General features: G+C 43.1%; 1 protein-coding gene across 5 annotated transcripts in view; it reads left to right on the top strand.

The window, feature by feature from the left end:
• MAP7D2 (MAP7 domain containing 2) overlaps positions 1–22,582 on the top strand; it is a 116,351-nt gene that overhangs the window by 65,201 nt on the left and 28,568 nt on the right. For 3 of the 5 annotated variants that reach the window (XM_062183812.1, XM_062183807.1, XM_062183811.1), the window contains exons 4-8: positions 6,151–6,262; positions 9,116–9,226; positions 11,035–11,157; positions 13,655–13,806; positions 16,241–16,368. In XM_062183812.1, coding sequence (XP_062039796.1) covers positions 6,151–6,262; positions 9,116–9,226; positions 11,035–11,157; positions 13,655–13,806; positions 16,241–16,368 — 626 coding nt within the window. The remainder of the gene's footprint in view (positions 1–6,150; positions 6,263–9,115; positions 9,227–11,034; positions 11,158–13,654; positions 13,807–16,240; positions 16,369–22,582) is intronic. The other 2 variants (XM_062183808.1, XM_062183809.1) reach the window with 2 other exon arrangements.

A 22,582-nucleotide genomic window follows, 5' to 3' on the forward strand; every position in this document is an offset into this window, starting at 1 on the left:
CTCCTGCTGGTGCACATGGAAAGGCAGTGGAAAATGGTCCAAATCCTTGGGTCCCTGCGCCAATGTGGGAAACCTGGAGGAAGCTCCTGGATCCTGGCTTCAGATCAGCCACGCTCTGGTCATTGTGGCCATTTGGGGAGTGAAGCAACGGGTGGAGGATCAATCGAGGATCTCTCCCTCCCTCCCTCCCTCCCTCCTTCCCTCCCTCCTTCCCTCCTTCCTTCCCTCTGCCTCTGCCTCTGCCTCTCTGTACTCTGCCTTTCAAATAAATAAATAATTCTTTTTCAAAAACAGAGTTTTACAAAATTATATTTGCAGCAGTATTGATACATATAGGCATTTCTTTCTCTTTTTGTTTTTTGTTTTTCTTTTTTGCTTTTTTTTCATTTTAGCTCCTACATATAAAGAACATGCAATTTTTTTTTTGGACAGGCAGAGTGGATAGTGAGAGAGACAGAGAGAAAGGTCTTCCTTTTTGCCATTGGTTCAACCTCCAATGGCCGCTACGGCCGGCGCATCGCGCTGATCCGAAGCCAGGAGCCAGGTGCTTCTCCTGGTCTCCCATGCGGGTGCAGGGCCCAAGCACTTGGGCCATCCTCCACTGCCTTCCTGGGCCATAGCAGAGAGCTGGCCTGGAAGAGGGGCAACTGGGATAGAATCCGGCGCCCCGGCTGGGACTAGAACCTGGTGTGCCAGCACCGCAAGGTGGAGGATTAGCCTGTTGAGCCACGGCGCCGACCAAGAACATGCAATATTTGTCCTTCTGTGTTTGGCTTATTTCCAATGTGGTGTCCTCCATTTGCATCCATTTTGATGCAAGTGGTAGAGTTTTATTGTTTTTTTGTAGCTGAATAGTATTCCACTTTGCGTATATTGCACATGTTCTTTATCTGTTCATCTGATGATGGACATCTTGGTTGATTCCAAATTTTGGCTGTTGTAAACAGTGCTGCTATAAACATGGTGGTGCAGGTATCTCTTGATACCACATGTATCACATGGAAAGTAGAGCAGCCGGGTCTTGAACCGGCACCCATATGGGATGCCGGCACAGCAGGTAGCAGCTTTACCCACTATGCTACAGCACCGGCCCTTTTATTTTTTTTTAAAGATTTATTTATTTATTCGAAGGTCAGAGTTACACACAGAGAGAAGGAGAGTCAGAAAGAGAGAGAGAGAGAGTTCTTCCATCCATTGGTTTGTTCCCCAGTTGGCCGCAGTGGCTGGAGCTGCGCTGATCTGAAGTCAGGAGCCAGGAGCTTCTTATGGGTCTCCCACGAGGGTGCAGGGGTCCAAGGACTTAGGCCATCTTCCACTGCTTTCCCAGGTGCATTAGCAGGGAGTTGGATCAGAAGTGGCGCAGTGGAGACTCAAACCAGTGCCCATGTGGGATGTCAGCACCGCAGGCGGGGGCTTTACCTGCAGTAAAGGGGGCCACAGTGCCACCCCTCTATTTCTAGTTTCTAAGAAATCTCCACACTGCACTAATTTACATTCCCACCAATAGTGTATAAACATTCCCTTTTGTCCACATCCTTGCCAGCATTTGTTACTCTCATGTCTTTTGGATTTGAGCCATTCTGACAGGGGTAAGGTAATATCTAATTGTAATTTTGATCTACATTTCCATGATGGCTAGTGATGTTGAGTATTTTTTCATATATTTGTTGGCCATTTGTATTTCTTCTTTTGAGAATTGTCTATTGAGGTTCTTTGCCCATTTCTTAACTGGATTGGTTATTTTTTGTTGTTGTTAAGCTTTTAAAGTTGCTGAGATATTCTAGATATTGTCAGATTGATAGTTCAAATATTTTTTCCCATTCTGTTGTCTGTCTCTTCACTCTATTGATCCTTTCCTTTGCTGTGTATAAGCTTCTGAGTTTTATATAGTCTCATTTTTTTTTCTGCTTTTGTTGCTTGTGTGTGCTTTGGGAGTCTTGACCAAGAAGTCATCCCCTACACCAGTGTCTTGGAGTGTTTCCCTTACATTTTCTTCCAGCAACTTCATAGTCTCAGGTGATAAATTTAGGTCATTGATCCATCTGGAGTTGACTTTTTTTATATGGTGAGAGGTGTGAATCTAATTTCATTCTTCTACATAGATACATTCAGTTTTGCCAGTACCATTTATTGAAGAGATAATCCTTTATCCAATACATAATCTGGCACTTTTGTCAAAAGTGGATTAATTTTTGTGCTCTGTTCTGTTCCATTGATCTATGTGTCAGTTTTTATGCCAGCACCATGCTGTTTTATTTGCTATAGCATTGTAGTATGCTTTGAAGTCAGGTGTTGTGATGCCTCCAGCATGATTTTTCTTGCTCAGGATCACCCTGTCTATTCTGGACCTTTTGTGATTCCATATGAATTTTAGGATTGTGTTTTCTAATTCTGTAAAAAATGTCACTAGTATTTTGATAGGTATTACATTGAATCTGTAGATTGCATTAGGTAGTATAGACATTTTAATTATATTGATTCTTCCAATTCATGAACAAGGAAGATCTTTTTTGTGTGTCCTTGATGATTTCTTCCATCAATGTTTGATAATTTTCATTGCAGAGATCTTTCAGTTCCAAGAATCTGTTTTAACAAGCCCTCCATGGGATTCTGATATATGCATGTTCAGGTTTGAGAACCACTACTCTAAACTGTCTTTTTTAATCCTCCTCTTCAGATTCAATTAGCATTGGTTTAGGGCCTGAACACATCAGGTACTGTGCAGAGCCTTAGAGTGATCTGGTGATGTAAGTACTATGTGGGGTCTTCAGAAAGTTCATGGAAAATGCACAGTATCTTTTAAATTCACTTTTTTTGAAAAAAGATTTATTTATTTTACTTGAAAGAGTTACACAGAGAGAGGAGAGGCAGGAGAGAGAGGTCTTCCATCTGCTGGTTCACTCCCCAATTGGCTGCAATGGCCCGAGCTGCGCCAATCCAAAGCCAGGAGCCAGGAGCTTCCTCTGGGTCTCCCATGTGGGTACAGGAGCCCAAGGACTTGGGCCATCTTCTGCTGCCTTCCCAGGACATAGCAGAGAGCTGGATCAGAAGAGGAGCAACCGGGACGTGAACCGGTACCCATATGGGACACCGGCACTGCAGGCGGCGGCTTTACCTGCTATGCCACAGCGCTGGCCCCTAAATTCACTTTTCGAAGTATCTATGTATCATCCCATTTTATAGGTGAGAAAACTGCAGCTGAAGAGTGTAAAATGACTACATCAAAGTTATGGGCAAAAAAGTGGCAGACAGAGATAGAATTTAAATCTGATCTCCTGACTCTAAATCTATAAATATTTCATTTCATCACATGCACAGACAGAAAGGTATGAACATTAAGCAATATTGACCTATAGTGGACTGGCCTCTAATAGGAGTGTAGAGATGAGTTTGAATCACTCCATTCTGACTTCTTTAGGTTCCCTAAGTCCCTTCTCTTAGAGCTTGGTTACCACTTGTTTTTCATCATCTGTCCAGAAGTAGGTGATACAAAATGATTGTATTTATACCCCTTAGATATGAAGCTACTCAGTGGTAAGACTGGCTCCATGAATTTCAGTCTTTGTTCTCATTGATCTCCTCATAGATGAAGGACTATCTTGTGAGGTCCATCTGGCACATAGGAAATTGACCATAAACTACCTCATGGTAAAACCATTCCAGGGTGAAAGATTTCAACATTTGTGTTAGGCCATTCATTAAATACTTTTATGTTAAATCCATATAATGAAGTACCATTCTGCTCCAGTCTTGAGTGACCCTACTTCAGGCATCAAATGGTGGAGAAGTTCTGTTTACTCTAAGCTCTAACTTTTTCTTATTTTTACTTTTAAAAAATTTATTTATTTGTTTGAAAGGCAGAGTTACAGAGAGAAGAGGGGGAAGGAAAGAGAGGGATATCTTTGATCAGTTGGTTCACTCCCCAAATTGCCACAATGGCCAGAACTAGGCTGGGCCAAAGCAGGAGCCTGGAACACTATCCAAGTGTCTCCCGTGGGTGGTAGGCCTAAGCACTTGGGCCATCTTCCACTACTTTTGAAGGCCCATTTTCAGGGAGCTAGATTGGAAGTAGAGCAGCCACAACTGTAACTGGTGCTCATATGGGATTCTGGTACCACAGACAGCTTGACCCACTGTGCCACAACACAGGCCCCCAGATCATAACTTTTATCTGGTAGACAACCAGGGTTGGTCATCAGAATTTAATGGGCCAGGATCTTGAGGAGAGGACCCTGTCAGGAAATGCAAACTCATGGTAGGTTCTTCAGCCCAAAACTAGAGCACAGGTAATAGCCAATAGAAATCTGAGACTTACCAGAGGGGGGAAAATCCCCCTTCCTGCTCACAAGCTCCTGGGCAACTCTTGGCAAAAGTCTTTTAGCAAAGTGCTGTTCAGAGGAAAATTATGCAAAAATGTTCATCTTATCCTTCTAGTGTAGATAAAAGGGGTAAATCCAGACAATCCAGATACCTGATGAGTGGCCTTTATGTGTTTCTAGTAACTGAAATGAAAGAACCTTTTCCTGGTCCTTAAGTCATGGTTACCTAGGTGATATTGTCCTGAATTAACTTGGCTTGGTTAGTTTTTGAAGCCTTGAGCAAGTTGTAGCTTTTTGTTTCGGAGTCAGGCCAGAATTAGCCCAGTTCTGTAGCACCTCAGGATTTTTTTTTTGGACAGGCAGAGTGGATAGTGAGAGAGACAGAGAGAAAGGTCTTCCCTTGCCGTTGGTTCACCCTCCAATGGCCGCCGTGGTAGGCGCACCACGCTGATCCGAAGCCAGGAGCCAGGTGCTTCTCCTGGTCTCCCATGGGGTGCAGGGCCCAAGGACTTGGGCCATCCTCCACTGCATTCCCGGGCCACAGCAGAGAGCTGGCCTGGAAGAGGGGCAGCCGGGACAGAATCCGGCGCCCCGGCTGGGACTAGAACTCGGTGTGCCGGCGCCGCTAGGCAGAGGATTAGCCTGTTAAGCCATGGCGCCAGCCAGGATTTTTTTTTAAGATATTTTTTTTTTATTTGAAAGGCAGAGTTATGAAGAAAAAGGGAAAGAGAGAAGAGAGGCGAGAGAGGAGAGATCTGGGACTCAAACTGGTGCTCATATGGGCTGCCTGGCATTGCAGGTCGAGGTTTAACATGCTGTGTCACAACGCTGGCCCCAGGATTGGGTTTTATGAAGACTAAATGGTGTCAGTGAAGCTTCTAGCCCTGCTTCAGGCCTTCTCTAGTGGAGGCCCAGAGAGGAACTGGTATTTGCAGTGTCATTAGGTGGTGGAAATGCAGAATTAGAGCACCTTCACTTCAGTGCCAAGGACAACTTTATGAAAGTAACGATTTGGCTAATGCAAGAGAGTGCTTTTGATAATTCCTGTTAAAAAGCAAGCTTGATTGTTGTTTTTCTCTTCTGATTAAGATTGTTTGGTTCTTCCTTCAATCCTCAAACCTACCCAACTCTGGAAAGCATGAATGCTTTATTTTGTGGCCAGAATGTTCTGTACTCTTGTATCTTTTAAATTTTGAAATGTGCAGTGTCATCCCCAGAAAACTATGTGGCAGAAAAATGTTACAATGTATAAAACAATTGATTCCCCTTTAAGAAGTTCTAAGATGAAAATAGGGCTTTGCAAAATAGATTTCAAAGTCAGTATCACCCCAAAAAGTTAGGTTTAAGGCTATAAAAACTGAAACTATATTATAATTTAAATTTTCTCAGATCAGAATGTTCTGGGCTTTCACCTAGATGGTATGCAGTTCATTTTGGAGCAAAATGCCAGTTCTGCTGAATGGTGAAAAACTGGCTTGAGACAGGCCTCAAGGAGTTAATGCTTGTCCAGCTTTATTCTTAAACAAATCAAGGCCTGGCTCAGCGGAAGCTTCTCTCTAGGGAGGGAGGGGACAGAGAGGGGGGAAAGGACAGGACCAGGACACAGCGTTCACATTGAGGAGCAGTGGCTAGCCTAACTGCATTGTTTATTCTCCACCCACTAAGAAAAGGAGCTGGTGTAGCAGAGGGAGCACGTGTGCCTGGGTTTGGAGGCTGAGCACAGAAAGCTTCATTTGGTGACTCATCCTGCGCAGAGGCAGCAGTGCAGTGTTGGGGCTGGGTGATTGATCTGGTTCTTCGTTGACACTGACGCTTGGCGTGAACTGGGCAGGAGCGGCTGGAGGCGATGATGCGCCGGTCCCTGGAGCGCACACAGCAGCTGGAGCTGAAGAAGAAGTGTGCATGGGGAACATCCCTGGCTGCAGGGCCTGGAGGACGTGATGGTAAGTTCAGGGCTATCCCTGCATTGCAGGACCCTGGTGTGGAGAACATAGGCACAGCTCGGGTCTGGGGATGCTTTTATACAGTTCTACAGAATCATTTTCAGGTGTGATATTTAAAACTGCCAAGCCTCCTGTGTATACATTTCTATAAAATGGAACTATGCATTTCTTCTTGCTAGCAAACAGTGGTTGATATAATTACTGGGCTTTGAGGTTGAGCCAAAACAAAGAAAAAAATGTAAAGAAAGTGAATGCGGAACCTGGTTACTCAGTGGGCAAACCCGGGGGTGATCTGATTTCAGGGAAAGGAAATGGCAGGAGGCTCAGTCACCGCTCCAGCCATGCCCAGAAACAGCAGAGCAAGGAATAGGCTTTTTCCTTTCTCATTATGAATTTTTGTTGCCCTTTTGATTTTTGTTTTGAAGGTGACTTATTTATTCATTATCCAGTTCATACTCATCTTTAAATTTTCAAATGTTTAATTTACTGTAAGTAGTTTCTGTGTGGCCTTTTCCTCTTTTCAGTGTTTGACTACGTTTCAGTGATCTCAGCGTTGTATTATGCAGGAGTTATATACTAGCTCTTTCTGAGAGCAAATGTTTAGAGTCCAGTTTTTTCACTTTGCTGAATTGTGCTTTTAAACCTTTTGGCAGTGAAAAGACTTTAGTTCTTCTTCTTTGAGAAGTTAACAATCCATTTCAGTTACTTTTCTAGTTTACTAATTAGAAACTAAAATACAATAAATTGGAACATTTTTCTTTTACCTCTCTTTGCTCTGATTTTTTGCTGTGTAGGTGAATCAGAAAATACCCCACCCCCTCCTCTAGGTTTAGCAGCCAGCACTGTCTCTCCGGATGCAGGGACTACTGCCACCGCTGCCGAGTCCGCCAACGGTATATCCGAGCATCACCATGCCATGGCGTTTTGTGATAACTGTTCTGATCGCCCTCTTTCATCTCTGTGTCTGTCTAAAGCACTTGTACAGTTGGTTTCTTAGTCTGATCTCTTAAAACTTTTTTCTAGAAATGTGAATGACATGCCCATATTTCTTTGTTCTTCTGTCATTATGGAGCTGTGCATGCTTTACATCTTAGTGCCCTGGAGACATTTCATCCTCAGCTCGATAATTTCTGCCTGGAAAAATCTTGTCAGTATTTGATTTTTATATATTTAGCTCTTTAATAATCTCATTAATCATCTGTCTTAGGCATTAAGTAGTAGGACATTCCCATCACTTCTGGTTACCAAAACTTGTCATCACAGAGTTCTGAATGGAATACATGGGCTTGGTGTTAATGTAATGAATGAAGAAGTGTTTGAGAGGGAGTGATAGGGAGACTATCACTACTAAACTGGGAATTCAGTAGTTAGATAATTTGGCTTTGTATTTGATTTCATCTCTCTAATAGGCTATCTGTTTTGGATACAGACCTGGGAAGTTCTTAAGGTCTACATCAAGGACAGAACTGGCAAAACTTTGTTCCTATTTAATAATGACTTTAGAAATGCAACACATCTTCAGGTGGCAATGAGAAAATAATATGTAAAATTAGGAATGCAGTATTTACCAGCAATGTAGGTCATATTGGCAGTGAGAATAAATATCCTTAGTTTCTGGCGTTCCTTTGACAAAGAATAATTTGTTTAGTAACAGATTTTGCTGCATGGGCCAAGTTAAATATAGTGTCAGCCCTGGCTTTCCCCTACAGAGGAGTGCAGGTAGAGTAGAATTGCTGGCTGGAACAGGGTGAGGTGAGTGTTTAAGGAGGCAGCAAAAATACAGTAATCAAGATCAAATAAATTTTGGTGTGATATTTTTCAAAAAGTTAATGCAAAACAACCAATAACAAAATACTGAATTTCAGCAGACCAATCCTGTGCAGATCAGAACTTGAGTCAAAAGGGAAAATGTGCATTCCTGTATACATATTTTTGTGTCATTTCTAATGATTAATTTTTCCCCAGAACATCAAAGTAGTTAAAAATATTGGAAAATTGAAAAGTAGGAATGTTAAATTCATGACATTTTTTAAAGATTTATTTATTTGTTTGAAAAGCAGAGTTACAGAGAGGCAGAGGCGGGGAGGGGGGAGAGGTCTTCCATCCACTTGTTCACTTCCCCCAAATGGCTACCTGGAGCTGTGCCAATCCAAAGCCAGGAGCCAGGAGCTTCTTCCAGGTCTCCCACATGGGTACAGGGGTCCAAGGACTTGGACCTTCTTCTGCTGCTTTCCCAAGTGCATTAGCAAGGAGCTGGATGGGAAGTAGAATAGCCAGGACTCGAACCTGTGCCCACATGGGATGTCAGCATTGTAGGCAGTGGCTTTACCTGCTACGCTACAGCGCTGGCCCCAACCCCATCTTTTATAAGAGAAGGAAAACCAACTGCTAAAGGTCATTCTATTGTAAATACAGCTTCTTGCATTACAAATTACATCTCTCTCCAACCTGAGATAACCTACAGGAAAAGGTCAGTTTCAGCTGTCTCAGGCCATAGAATGTTTTCCGTTATTTATCTCTGGGTCCAAGTTAGTTTCATTTTTGTGTATTGTTAATATATTACAAAATCCTTGGACACAAGGGAATGATTTGCTGGTGGGATCAGCATGTCTTCAGTTGAACTCTCTAGCAAGGTTGAACATTTGAAATTGAAGAGATTTACACAGTGGAGAAATTACAGAGAAGATCTTGCTGCACACCAGGGGACAGATATGGTGGAAGCAGAGTGTGCTGCTGTGCGCAGATATGGTGGTTAGAGAGTGTCTGGATGAGGACAGGAAGGACACTCGGAGATGTGTGTTTCTCAGTCCACAGTGCTACGAGTATCAATGTTTTCAATGCATTTCTCTGCAGCAGGTGACAAACTTTCAACATCAACTATGAATTTGCCAAAGCAGACGGAGCCTCCCATGAGTAAGCGCCTGTCTTCATCCACTGCGGCAATATCCTATTCCCCAGATCGAGGCAAGTGAACGTGTAGACCTGGTCTCTCCAGTTTGCTTGGTGTTAGCGTCTTAACGTTGGCTTTTGTGAGAGCCCTCTCTTGAGCTTTCTGCAGATACTACCCTTGTGGTTTGAATGTGGGAGCCCAGGGTCTCACAAATAGAACTTTGGAAAGTGGCATTGCTCCTTAGATCCAGGTCATTGTTAAATAAGGACAGTAAATAGTGATGCTCTCTTGGTCTGAAAGAGATAGTTTTACTTTCCACAGTGCATTTGGGAGTAATCCTGCCCAGGAATTCATTAAGCAGTGGGTAGGTGTGACTGTTAATAAAGTAGCTGGTCAGTGGCAGAATATAGTTGATTAGCCAGAAAGAGCAGAATTTATGAGTCAGTTACATGGGAGATATAGATACATGAAAAATTGGGGATATTGCCTGTGGTTTGTAGCTGTTTTATAAATGAAAACACAAGCACAGAACTGACATAAGGCCTCTAGAGGAGGACAAAGATAGGTGGCCATTTCAGGCACTCTGTTTTGAGGTGGGACATGATGAGAATAGGACATGTGCCAGTTCAGAACCTTGAATGGATTTGTGTTCCAATGGAGGCTCAGATAAGCAACTGAAAGTCTGGATTTATCCCTTTCAGAGTATGTAGGTTAAGGAATGGAGGAAAGCTCTCCCACCATTAAATATATTTTTAAAGTATCACCAAAGGTGTATCAAGTGCCAGTGGAGAACTTAGCAAATGAAGCTGTCACCAAGGGCACACAGGAGGATGTTTGTGGCTTGGAAGAGGCCTGCGTTTCTTCCTGGTTGTTGTTTACTGGCACTGACCTTGCCCCTTCATCCCAGCCAGAGGCATGACATGTATGTCAGATATTCTGTGAATGTCACAGTGCTGCTGATCTCAAATGCACTTCATAAGTAAATGCTGGGAACCTTGAAGTAATTAAAAGCTGGATGAGAAAGCACCTACATACTCTTAATTCTATATTCCATTAATGAGTGTATGCCAGATATTTTCATTAACTCACATGGCTAAAGATTGACATTAAATTCATTTTTCATTAATTACTATGGAAAAATGATGCTGTTAAATATTATTGAAAACTGAATTATCTACTTGTGGATGATAAATTGAAAAATCTTAATCCTCAACTATTTGCTAGTTAATAGGCACTCAAAAAAAAAGTAATGGAAAAGTTAATCTGTTGCCATATAATACATTCCAAAGCCATCCAAATATTTTGGTCATTGAATTTTAGATTAGGAATATTACTATCTTCCACTAAGGCTTATAGTCAGTTGGCTGTTACTAGTTCTGTGCTTCTCATTTTTTGCCCTTATTTACATGGGAAAAGTATGAAAGAGTATATTTTGGTGCTATTATAAGATGACACATTTCATTTTAGAATTTTATGTTATAAATATTTCTTAACAGAGGACCTAAAATAAGGGTTTTGTAGGTATAATCTTTTTTTTCAATGTTAGATCTGGTTGGTGAGTAAGTGGTTTCATGAGTTTGTGTTACATCTAGGGAAGTAGGCTAATTCTCTTTGATTGATACAGGTCACTGTACTTTAATAGCGTATTGTATGGATTCTAGCATCCCAAGAGAATTAGTGCACTCTCCCAAACTCTAAATAACATATCATTTGTCTTCTTTTACTATGACAGACTCCATAGCCATCCTTCATTAAGATATTTTTATTTTCTACACTTGTTTTGCAACCTCAAATTTAATTTGCATCTTGCACTATATCATTTAAACATTTTGTTTTATTTTGATTTTGCTTTTTAAAATTTTCATTTGATTCCGTCCCTTAGCTCATCGCATGCACCTTAGTTCCATGGAAAGCTTTCTTGTTATGCGACTGTTGACACCCACACAGGCTTCTTTAGCCAGAAGCAGAAGTACACTCATGTTCTCTGAGCAGGCCAGTGATTCAGGTAAAAGAGGCCAAGCTGGTGACACCAAGGAAAATCCCCAAAGCGGTGTTGGTGGGCCTGGGGTTTATTCCTCAGTTTTTTCTTTTGCTTCCCATTTGCTGGCTTTGTGAAATGTCTTCATTGATTAATAACATTTTTTACCCAGCAGTATTTTTGCTGTTGCCATTTCTTTTAAGTGTCTCAAAGGTGAGTAAACTCTTTTGTGACTGAGGGCATGTATATTAGAGGAAAAATTCACTTGATAAGCTGTGGAAGTTAGTATATTTTTCTTAAATTATTTGGCTGTATAGCCTTTAGACCAGTCTCTGAAGTCCCATAGACAATTGTACCATTCACAAACTTTTACCAGTTTCAGTAAGTTAATTAACTTCTCTAAGTCTTTTGCTCATCTGTAAAATAGAGTTATTTTAAATTATTGTGAAGATTAAATTATCTAATGTATGTAAATGAGATAACACAATGATTGGCCCAGAGTAAGAGCTCAGCAAAGGTCTAGAGCCTTATTACTCATAAAGTGATCTGTGGGACAGCAGTGGTGGCATCCTCTCAGAGCTTAGCTCGGTAGGATGACTTGCTTTCAGACCTGCACACGAAAGTCTGAGAAACACCATCGAAGCCCTTCCTTTACCAAAGTGGATCAAGTGAGTATGTTGAGATTAACAAACGCTGGCAAGACACATCATATTTAGGTATTAGAACAAAATCCTGAAGTTTCAAAACATTTCAAAATAGATTTTAATCACTTTCCATTCCTTTCAACCTGATCCATTGATCCAGAAAGTAGAGCTGGACTCTTAGTCCGTTGTTATAAACTGCAGCTACTCCAGAAAGTCAAACACAAGATGTCAACAGCAGGGACATGTTCCCCAGAAAGGGTGGAGTTCAGTCTGTGAGGAGTGCATAAAGGGATTGCATTGCCTGCGATGTTCCTTGCCTAATTTGCAGCTGTTCCAAGAATTGCAAGCTGGGAATCTAATAAGGATCTGCATCAGAAATATAGGGCCAGTGAGCATCTTGATTTCTGATGAGTCCATCAGAAGACAAGCCCTTTCCTGTGAACACTTACATGTGACCTAGACAGTTCAGCAGCATCCAGGATGTTTTCACAGCTTACGGACCTGTGGAGAGGTGTTCTATATCTGCAATGGTCCCTAGTTGATTTTTAAAATTCAAAGTGTATCTCTGCCTGGAAATTGCCTGACTTTTCATATCTCCCTTTTTCTAGAGGTTCTATTAGGCCAGAGTCATCGAAAAATATTATCAGTTATGGAGACTTATTTGGGTTGTAATACTCGGAGTTCAACTTCCAGCCCACCCACTGATGGCAAAAAGCCAAGAGGGTGTGTCCCACTTTTACTTGGAGGACAAAACAAAAACCAAGGGCATTACGAGGACTGCACTTTTTGCTCATTTTATCTAGCATTGCCAGTATCAACCAGTGAGTCGCTTGAACCAAGTCTCTTGGAGTTTCATCAGATACCCTCAAGTCCCGTAGCTAATTTTACCTCTCAAAACAGACAGTAAATTGGCTTCCATTTTATACCATAGATGGCTCTAGGCACCCATGCACCACAGGTTCATTGTCCTCTGCCCTTTTATCATTTCTTTTCCCAAATAATTCTCTAGGATCATTTCTAGTGATTCACTCTCCTGACATCGTTTGTGTAAGTGATTCCTCAAGACCCCTCTTCCCAGGGTTTGATGGTTCACTAGGAGTGCTCAGACAACTCACCATAGTCACACTCGTGGCTGTGAATTATTATAGCAGAAGGATATACAGCAAAAGGAAAAGGCACATGGAGCTAAGTCCAGAGGAAGTCAGGTGCAAGTTTCCCAGAGGCCTCTCCCAGAAAAGTCACAGAAGACATGCTTAATTCTCCAGCAACGAACTGTGATGTGTGTGGACAGTCGCTAACTGAGGAAGCTCATTAGAGACTCAGTGCCCAGGGGTTTTACTCAAAGCTGGCCATGTGGGCCCTGCTGCTAGGCACCTATCTAAATTCCAGACTCCCAGAAGCAAAGCAGGTATTCAGCATAAACCATTTATTTACACCAGCAGTTTAGGCACTTACCAGTTAATAGTGGAAACCTCCCAAAATGGAAGTTCCCATATGCCAGTCAAGGGCCAGCCTTGTAAGCAGACCTTGCCAAGGAGAATATTCAGGCCTGCCGTGTTAAGTTTTCCTGCACAAGGAAATTGAGATTTAGAGAAGTTAAATAACCTGTTCAAGGTGATCCAGTTATGATGTGACAGTGCTAGGTCTGTCTGGCTCCAAAGCAAAAGATTTTTACCCTTGAAATGAACTTGACTTTAGTATTGGGAACCTTTTTTAGGGTAGGATTAATTTCTATCATATGCAATAGAAAAAGTACTGAATTTTGAGAATGTGGATTGCTCATGTCACATTTTAATAAAGTGCCGATGTTCTTCCCAACTACCCCTGCTTTGTCCATCTGCACTCCCTGTCTTTCTGGCTGCTTTACTGTAACTCTCTAGTGTTCCCTACCTGTCCTCGTTTAGCTCCTGCTGGCCCTTTAAAATCTTCTTACAAATATTCTCCCACTCGAACAATTGAGAAGAAGGCTATATCTACATCTGGCGTTGGAGATGCTGAGAAAGGAGCCCCCGCGGGAGCAGAGGCCTTCCCGGTAAGGTTTAAATCACCTGCTCACCCTTCTGGATTGTGGTTTATATGGGGAGTGAACCAGCAGATGGAAAATCTCTTTCTCTCCCCCTTTCTTTATGTCACTCTGCCTTTCAAATAAATAAACTTTTAAAAAAAGTTTTGGTGAAATGCTGGCACTGTCAGGTACAATGGATGTTGAATAAGTACCTCCAATTATGTATACAAGTATGCATACTTACTTAGAAATTCTGTGTGCCATAACTACTTTTGTTATCAGTTGCTACATAACAAATTACTCCAAACCTTGGCAGATTTAAGTAACAGACACTTTCTCAGAGGCTCTTTGGTTCAGAAATTGAGAGTGACCTAACTGGGAAGTTCTGGTATAGGGTCTTTCATGAGGGTGTGGTCAAGATGGTGACCCAGGGCTGCATCCAGCATCTGAAGCTTGGCTGGGCCTCCTCTGAGATGCTCACTCAAATGGCTGTTGGCAGAGGCTTCAGTTAGTGCCTGGATGGGCCTTCCATAAAACTTCTTGAGTGTCCAAGTGACTTGACAACTGGCTTCCCCCAGAGCAAGTGATTCAAGAAAGGAATATGTGGGAGAAGCAGTAATGCCTTTTTTTTTTTTTTTGCCCACCCTGTCACATCTACCACATGCTATTAAAAACAAGTCACTAAGGTCAGCCTACACTCAAGGGGAGAAGAATTAACTTCTACTTGTTAAAGTGAGAAGTATTAAGTAACACGTGGACTTATTTTTAAACTTCTGTATCACTGTACTATTGAGCATTTTATAATACCAATTTTTTCCATTGTGGGCCTGCAGCTCTTCAAAGAGGAGTGAATATTCTGACTTAGATTTTATTGTGGGATAGAAAGCTGCAGAAAGGGGCTGTGGAAGTGGATGTGGGATCAATTAAGGGTTTTTTTTTTTTAAAGATTTGTTTATTTATTTGAAAGGCATAGTTACAGAGAAAGAAAGGAAGAAACGGAGCTTCCGTCCTCTGGTTTACTCCCAAATGGCTGCAATGGCCAGCGCTAGGCCAGGCTGAAGCTAGCAGCTTCATCAGGATCTCCCATGTGGGCAGCAGGGGCTCAAACACTTGAGCCATCTTCTGCGTTTTTTTTTTCTTTTGACAGGCAGAGTGGACAGTGAGAGAGAGAGAGACAGAGAGAAAGGTCTTCCTTTGCCGTTGGTTCACCCTCCAATGGCCGCCGCTGCTGGCGCGCTGCGGCCAGCGCACTGTGCTGATCCGATGGCAGGAACCAGGTGCTTCTCCTGGTCTCCCATGGGGTGCAGGGCCCAAGCACTTGGGCCATCCTCCACTGCACTCCCGGGCCACAGCAGAGAGCTGGTCTGGAAGAGGGGCAACCGGGACAGGATCGGTGCCCCGACCGGGACTAGAACCCGGTGTGCCGGCGCCGCAAGGCGGAGGATTAGCCTGTTGAACCACGGCGCTGGCGTCATCTTCTGCTTTCCCAGCTGCATTTGTAGGGAGCTGGATTGGAAGTGGAGCAGCCAGGATTCAACCCAGTGCCCATATGGGATACTGACACTACAGGTGGCAGCTTAAGCTGCTGCAATAGAGAGGGAAGGGGACTAACTATATGGAATGCCTTTTCAGGCCAGGCACTGATGCCCATGACCTTCTGCCTTCTGCTGAGGGAGGCAACAGGAAAAACAGGAATGGGTGGACTTGGAGTCCTCATTATATCATGTGTGCTAGTCAGGGTGCACAGCTCACTCATTGTTTTGCATGTTATAACCACACTTTCACCCATCTGTAATTTCCATGGTAAGGATTGTATCTCTTCGTATTTTTTCTAGTTCCTATATTTCTTGGACCATAATATGGTTCTATTGTTACTTCTTTGCAGCATAACAAGGAGAAGGAAATCTTTTCAGTTTGAGGCTCAAAAGAATTAAACTGGGTAACATAATGTGATGACCCCATGGTGCCTCCCTGCAAAGATCCCCATTATGTGAAGCTTCATATGGAGGCCTATAAAAGAAAGCTAAGTGGGCCGGCACTGTGGTATAGCAGGTAAAGCTGCCGCCTGCAGTGCCAGCATCCCATATGGGTGCCAGTTCAAGTCCTGGTTGCTCCACTTCCTATTCAGCTCTCTGTTATGGCCTGGGAAAGCAGTACAAGATGGCCCAAGTGCTTGGGCCCCTGCACCCACGTGGGAGACGTGGAAGAAGCTCCTGGCTCCTGGCTTCAGATCAGCACAGCTCTGGCCATTACAGCCAGTTGGGGAGTGAACCAGCAGATGAAAGACCTCTCTCTCTCTCTCTCTCTGCCTGTCCTCTCTCTGTGTAACTCTGACTTTCAAATAAATAGAAATAAATCTTTTAAAAAAAGCTAAGCACCATTTTCATTGGGAGTATTGTTAAAAATTTTGAAAGTAGTATCAGTCATGGGAAATGACTGTCCTGTTCTTTGTCCTGTACAGGTGGACAAGGTGAAGAGAGGGCAACGAGTGACAACTTCGGTTCCCACCAGTGGCCATGGATCCCCTCTGAGAAGATATGATTTTCCAAAAGGAATTTCTGAGAGGCCATCTTCTCCTGTGATATCCAAGTAAGCATCTTTCCCTTTGCCAGTCTGATGACCAAGAATGATGATGGGGCTTGTGTTCTCCAGTATTGCAGCTCCTGCTTCCTCATGAGGCATGGCCAGGCAGAGGAGGTGAGCGGGAGAAATGCTGGCCTTTGAGCCATCTCCTTTGACTCTGTATCTTCTGGGTAACTGGTAAGCTGCTAATGGGTTTATTGCCTGGTAAATATAGGACTCTTACTTACTGAGATGGTGTACTCAGCATTTTCTCTTTAGGTTTGTGAGGATTTAATTGATTGCACTGTGTTTGGGCACCTGCCTGTACTACCCCATCACCTTGGCTGTCTTTCAGGCAGACAGAGAAAATAATAATTTGTCAGTTGTGAACAACACTATGGTTTTTGTTTGCTTGTTTTTTATTTGCATTTATTTGCACATTTTTATTTATTTGAAAGACAGAGAAAGGGAGGGAGGGAGAGGGAGGAGAGGGGAGGCGAGTAAAGGAGAAGGGAGGAGAGATATATTCCATCCACTGGTTTACTTCCCAAATGCCTACAACCACCAGGGCTGGGCCAGGCAGAAGTAGGGAACCAGGAACTCAATCTCCTAAATGGGTGACAGAGACCCAACCATTTAAGCAATCACCTGCTGCCTTCCAGGGTATAGATTATCAGGAAGCTGGAGTCAGGAATAAAGTCAGAACTCGAATCTAGATGTTCCAGTGTGGGATGCAGATATCCACAAATGCCCAACTACAAATACCTGTTATTGATGTGTCCATCTCCCAAAAGGAAAATCCTCCCATTGCACATCACTGAATTAATAGTATGGTTTGTTTGTAGTTCATTATATCTTTTCTGGTCTAGTATTGCCTGTCTTTGTTTATGGTATCACTCTCATGCATATTGTTTAAGTTTGTAATGTTGGTTCAACAATCTTTACTTTTCATTGTCTTATTTCTGAGCCTTTTCAGCTTCTAGCTGTATTCTGTTGTTAATCTGGGACCTTTATATTAACAGAAAGGAAAGGCTAGTTTATCCTGGGGCTTTTTTACACCTTCTCTTTTTCTGGAAATTGATTCAGGATCCCAGGGTGGATAGTAGCTTGCAAATTTCATCATTATTGTTGTAAATTTCACTGAATTGAACCATGGGTGTTATTGCCTTCAATAGAGATGAGAATTTGAAATTGAAAATCTTAAGGAAGATTGTGTTTCTAAAACTATCTTGTATTTTAAAAGACATTATTTTTGCCACAGGTGGCTTACCTCAGTTCTTTCTCCCCAGCAGAGTAATGAATTACAGTTTGGAGAGATGAAAGTAGGGATAGTAAAGCAAAGTTTATTCAAGTATATTCCTGGGGCCAGCACTGTGGCACAGCTGGTTAAGGCACTTCCTGAGCCAACAGCATCTCGTCTGAGCACTGGTTCGAGACCTAGCTGCTCAGCTTCCAATCTAGTTCCCTGCTAATGTGCCTAGGAAAGCAGTGGAAGATGCTACCCATTGTGGGAGACCTGGATTGAATTCTAGGCTCTTGGTTTTGTCCTGGTCCAGTCCTGGCCGTTGCATCCATTTAGAGAGTAAACCAGCAGATGAACAATCTCTGTCTCTCTGCCTCTCCCCTCTCTCTGTAACTCTGCATTTCAAATAAAATAGATCTTGAAAACTAACAAACAAACTAACTAAAGTACGTTCCAAGGGACAAATGGACCAGTTGAGAAGAAACATGGCAATATTTTCCCCTGGTTTGGGGCTTTATCCCCAAAGTGTGAGTGTTGACTGGTGATGCAGCTCTGATGCCTGTAATTGGCATTTTTCATTTACATCTGGGGATTACATACCTTGAGCTCTGCAGCTCTCTGTGCCTGTGGCTTCACAGCATGCATCAGCAATGCTCACAGGGGTGGGTGGGTAGGGAGTACCTGGGGCAAAACCGCAATGCCCAGTGTCAAACTGGGTCTCACTGCACGTGTGCCATCCTAGACTTTTCTGGTTTGGCTGAGTTCTCGTATTATCAGAACACCTTAACCGCAAGGTAAACCGCCAAGTGGGCAGTCTTGGGTAGATCCCTACAGAGAACAGGGTCCTTGATTTCACCCCTGGATGAGGGTTGTGTAGCCCCTCCCCAGTCACTCATGCCTGATTATCTGCCTGACAATTTGAGTTTTTTTTTTTTTTTAAAGATTTATTATTTGAAAGGTAGTGTTATAGACAGACAGACAGAGAAAGGTCTTCCATCTGCTGGTTCACTCCCCCAAGTGGCCACAACAGCTGGAGCTGGGCCGATCTGAAGCCAGGAGCCAGAAGCTTCCTCCAGGTCTCCCATGCAAGTACAGGGGCCCAAGCACTTGGGCCATCTTCCACTGCTTTCCCAGGCCATAACAGAGAGCTGGATCCGAAGTGGAGTAGCTAGGACTTGAACTGGTGCCCATATGGGATGCTGGCACTGCAGGCGGTGGTTTTACCCACTACACCACAGCACTGGCCCCCAACAATTTGAGTTTTATCAAAGCTCTCCCTGTCCAAAGAGGCTTCAATAAAATCCCAAATTTTTCTTACACAGTTTAGGGAAAATTTTTTAATTTCCATTGTATCTAGTAATAGTAATCAACACATAGTAGGGTCTTTAAATATTTGTGGAATTAATGAGTGCAAGTCACTGTGCTCAGTACTGAGAATCCCCAAATGAGTGAGAACTATTTCTGCTTGAAAGAATCATGAGTGAGGTAGGAGGGAGATATGTACACAATGAATATAATGGAGGCCCCAGCCCAGAGGGCTTCCCAACTTCTTTTTTTGGGGGGAGGGGTGGTTAAAATAACCTTTATTTTCTCAGACATAGTAAGTGCACCACAGGAAACTTAAAAACACAGGAAGCAAAGAACAAAGTCATCCACAATCACAAGCAGTTGAGTTCAACACGTCCTTCTGGGTCCCGTGTGTGCACACACAACATCTGCTTTTATGTGGCTGAGATATGGAATACATGGATCATGGTTTTTCATACTTCATGAATATTTACCAATTCAAAATCCCAAAGCTGTATGAGTATTATGATAACCAGAAATATACATCAACTCAATCTGTTAGGAAAAATGTAATTGATTTTCTTGGAAACAAAAATTTTGTAAAAGACAAAAATAGTAACAGGACTCTAAATACAGGTTCTATCCGAGTTACAATTAAGACACTGCATTCCCTTATTGCCCTACACTGACACACACAGCAACGCTGCATACTAAGTGTTCTGTTTCTAAGAGAATTCGTGACCACATTGGTGTTATCAAAATATTAGCAACAAGGCATGTTTGCATTCACTTACTTAATGTACTCCTACAGCGCAGCCAAAAGAAATGCACATCCACCAGTGGCTATCATCAAAATGTAGATAGGCTACCTCTCGCTTTGTACTTCCTTCTGCCCCTCTGCTGCCAGCCCAGTGAGGAAGTTCTGATACACGCTGACTGCTCAGAGGTGGTTTAACGATTCCAGGTCCAGGAGGCATCTTTTCTATCAATTATAGCAAAAAGATACAAACTGCCTAATTCACCATCTCTGCTTTTTTTTTTTAAGATTTATTTATTTATTTGAAAGTCAGAGTTACAGAGAGAAAAGGAGAGGCAGAGAGAGAGAGAGAGAGAGGTCGTCCATCTGCTGGTTCACTCCCAAGATGGCCACAATGGCTGGAGCTGCACCGATCCAAAGCCAGGAGCCAAGAACTTCTTCCAGGAAGCTCTGCTTTTTATCATACATTGCCACCCCAAGACATCTATAAGGTATAGCTGTTGTAAAGAATGAACTTTGTCCACAATAAAGATGGGTATTTACCAAAAAACGCACATATACACCTACTGGCCTAATCTAAAAGCATCTTCTAGATATGGAGATACTAGTAGTAATGAGCCCTTCCCTTCACCTTCCCCTTCCACCATTCCAGTGACCAAGCCCAGGACTGTGACATCTCCCTCCCAGAGGAGGGCTAGCAAGGGTCACTCCCAGCAGATAGTCCTTCCTAAAAACTACCAAAAGGGCCATTTATATAGGGATTATCTTATTACCTCTGCCTTTAACATACTTTGGACACTAGGACTTATGTATCTTTTTTTATTTAAATTGTCTTGTTGTCATTCTGTTTTTTTTTTTAAGACTTATTTTATTTGAAAGTCAGAGTTACACAGAGAGAGAAGGAGAGGCAGAGAGAGAGGTCTTCCATTCGCTGGTTCACTCCCCAATTGGCCACAATGGCCGGAGCTGTGCCGATCCTAAGCCAGGAGCCAGGAGCTTCTTCCAGGTTCCCACATGGGTGCAGGGGCCCAAGGACTTGGGCCATCATCCACTGCTCTTCCAGGCCACAGCAGGGAGCTGGATAGGAAGTGGAGAAGCCAGGTCTTGAACCAGAGCCCATATGGGATGCCGACGCTTCAGGCCAGGGCGTTAACCCTCTGGCCATAGCACCGGACCCAGGACTTATGTATCTTTAATACACAGCAATAATAACTAAAATGTATGTATATGACAATGGACAATCGGAGAAATCTAACAGGAAGGTAACCCTTCTATGCATACTTCCTCACAACCCTCCCCACCCCTGCCACCGCCGCCCACCACCCAGTGACTTTAGCATTCTCTCCAAGATGTCGAGTTTAATGCCATTCCAAAAATGCAACCACTGCGATGACGTAACAAACTACTTAAACAGGTGTTACTTTTAAACTCCTAGAGACCAGAGGTTTCCAGTATGGACTTCAGTTTCCCACTAAACATGCAGTAGCCCCTAAAAAACCCACACATGTAACATGTCTTCTCAACAAGAACATTCTGGCCTAGAAGCCTTTCCCTTCCCATCTCTACCAACCCAGTGGACAGGTAGAAGCACCTGTAATGCTTACAGGGAATTTTAGCAATTTCACTTCCATAAGTGGTTGTAAGAACAGTGTTTCCTTTGAGTTTTAACGTAAAGTTACTAACTCATTTACTAACTTTACTTTTGTCATACACCAGCAACCTTTTTAACATCTAGGGAGGCTAGATGTTGTAAATAGGACTTGTTTGCCCTTTATGTATACATTATGCACACAGCGAAGTAAAACAGCATGACAAACAGGCTGCCCAACTTCTAATCCCTCAGGACTCACACTTTCTAAAGCTTCCAAATTTGAATTTACCCCCTTCTCTGTGTTCACATAGCATCATGTGCATACCTCTACCATTCATTCACTTGACCTATAGAGTGCCTTCTCTGTGTCTGGTGCTCTTCTAAAGGCTGACAATGCAACAGTGAAGGTGGCAGGTTTCTGCCCTTGTGGAGCTTACATGACAATGAACAGCAAGTATAATATCAGGCGATAAGTGCTATGAAGAAAAATTAAACTGGTGCAGAGGACACAGTGGTGGGGGGGAGTGAGTAGCTAGCTGCTGTGATCAGCAGACTTCCCTGAAGGGATGGGTGATGTTGGAGCAGAGTCCTGCATGTTGCGCAGGGTAGGCTACACTGATCTGTGCCTCATCGCAGTATACCGATATTAGCATTTTACATTCGCTTAGTGGTCCTGCTAGATTGCCTTGAAGATCAGGACTGTCTTGATTTATCATTGCACAGCAGGTGCTCAATATGTGTCTGTCTTAGTAAATCCAGGCTACTATAACAAAATGCCATAACCTGGTGGCTTATAAACAACAGAAATGAATTCCCATAGTTCTGGAGGCTAAGAAATCCAAATCCAGCAGAGTTGGTGTCCTGTGAGGGCCTGTGCCCTAAGGGCATAATTGACCATGTTCTTGTTGTATCCTATTTGGAGAAAGGACCAAAAGAGTTCTCTGGGGTGTCTCTCTCTCTCTCTCTCTCTCTCTCTCTCTCTCTCTTTTAAAGATTTATTTTACTTGAAAGTCAGTGCTGCAGAGAGAGAGACAGACAGACAGACAGAGAAGTCTTCCATCCTCCGGGTCAGTACCCAAATGGCCGCAACAGCTGGAGTTACACCGATCCGGAGCCAGGAGCCAGGAGCTTCTTCTGGGTCTCCCACACGGGTGCAGGAGCCCAGTGACTTGCACCATCTTCTGCTGCTTTCCCAGGCCATAGTAGAGAGCTGGATTGGAAGAGTAGTCAGTACTCGAACTGGTGCCCATATGGGATACCAGCACTACAGGCGGCAGCTTTACCCGCTACGCCACAGTGCCAGCCCCAGTGTAGTCCCTTTTATGAGGGTACTAAGCTGCATTCATATGTGCTCTGCCCAATG

This window comes from Lepus europaeus, chromosome X, assembly GCF_033115175.1.
Source record: "Lepus europaeus isolate LE1 chromosome X, mLepTim1.pri, whole genome shotgun sequence".
Classification (NCBI taxonomy): Eukaryota; Metazoa; Chordata; class Mammalia; order Lagomorpha; family Leporidae; genus Lepus; species Lepus europaeus.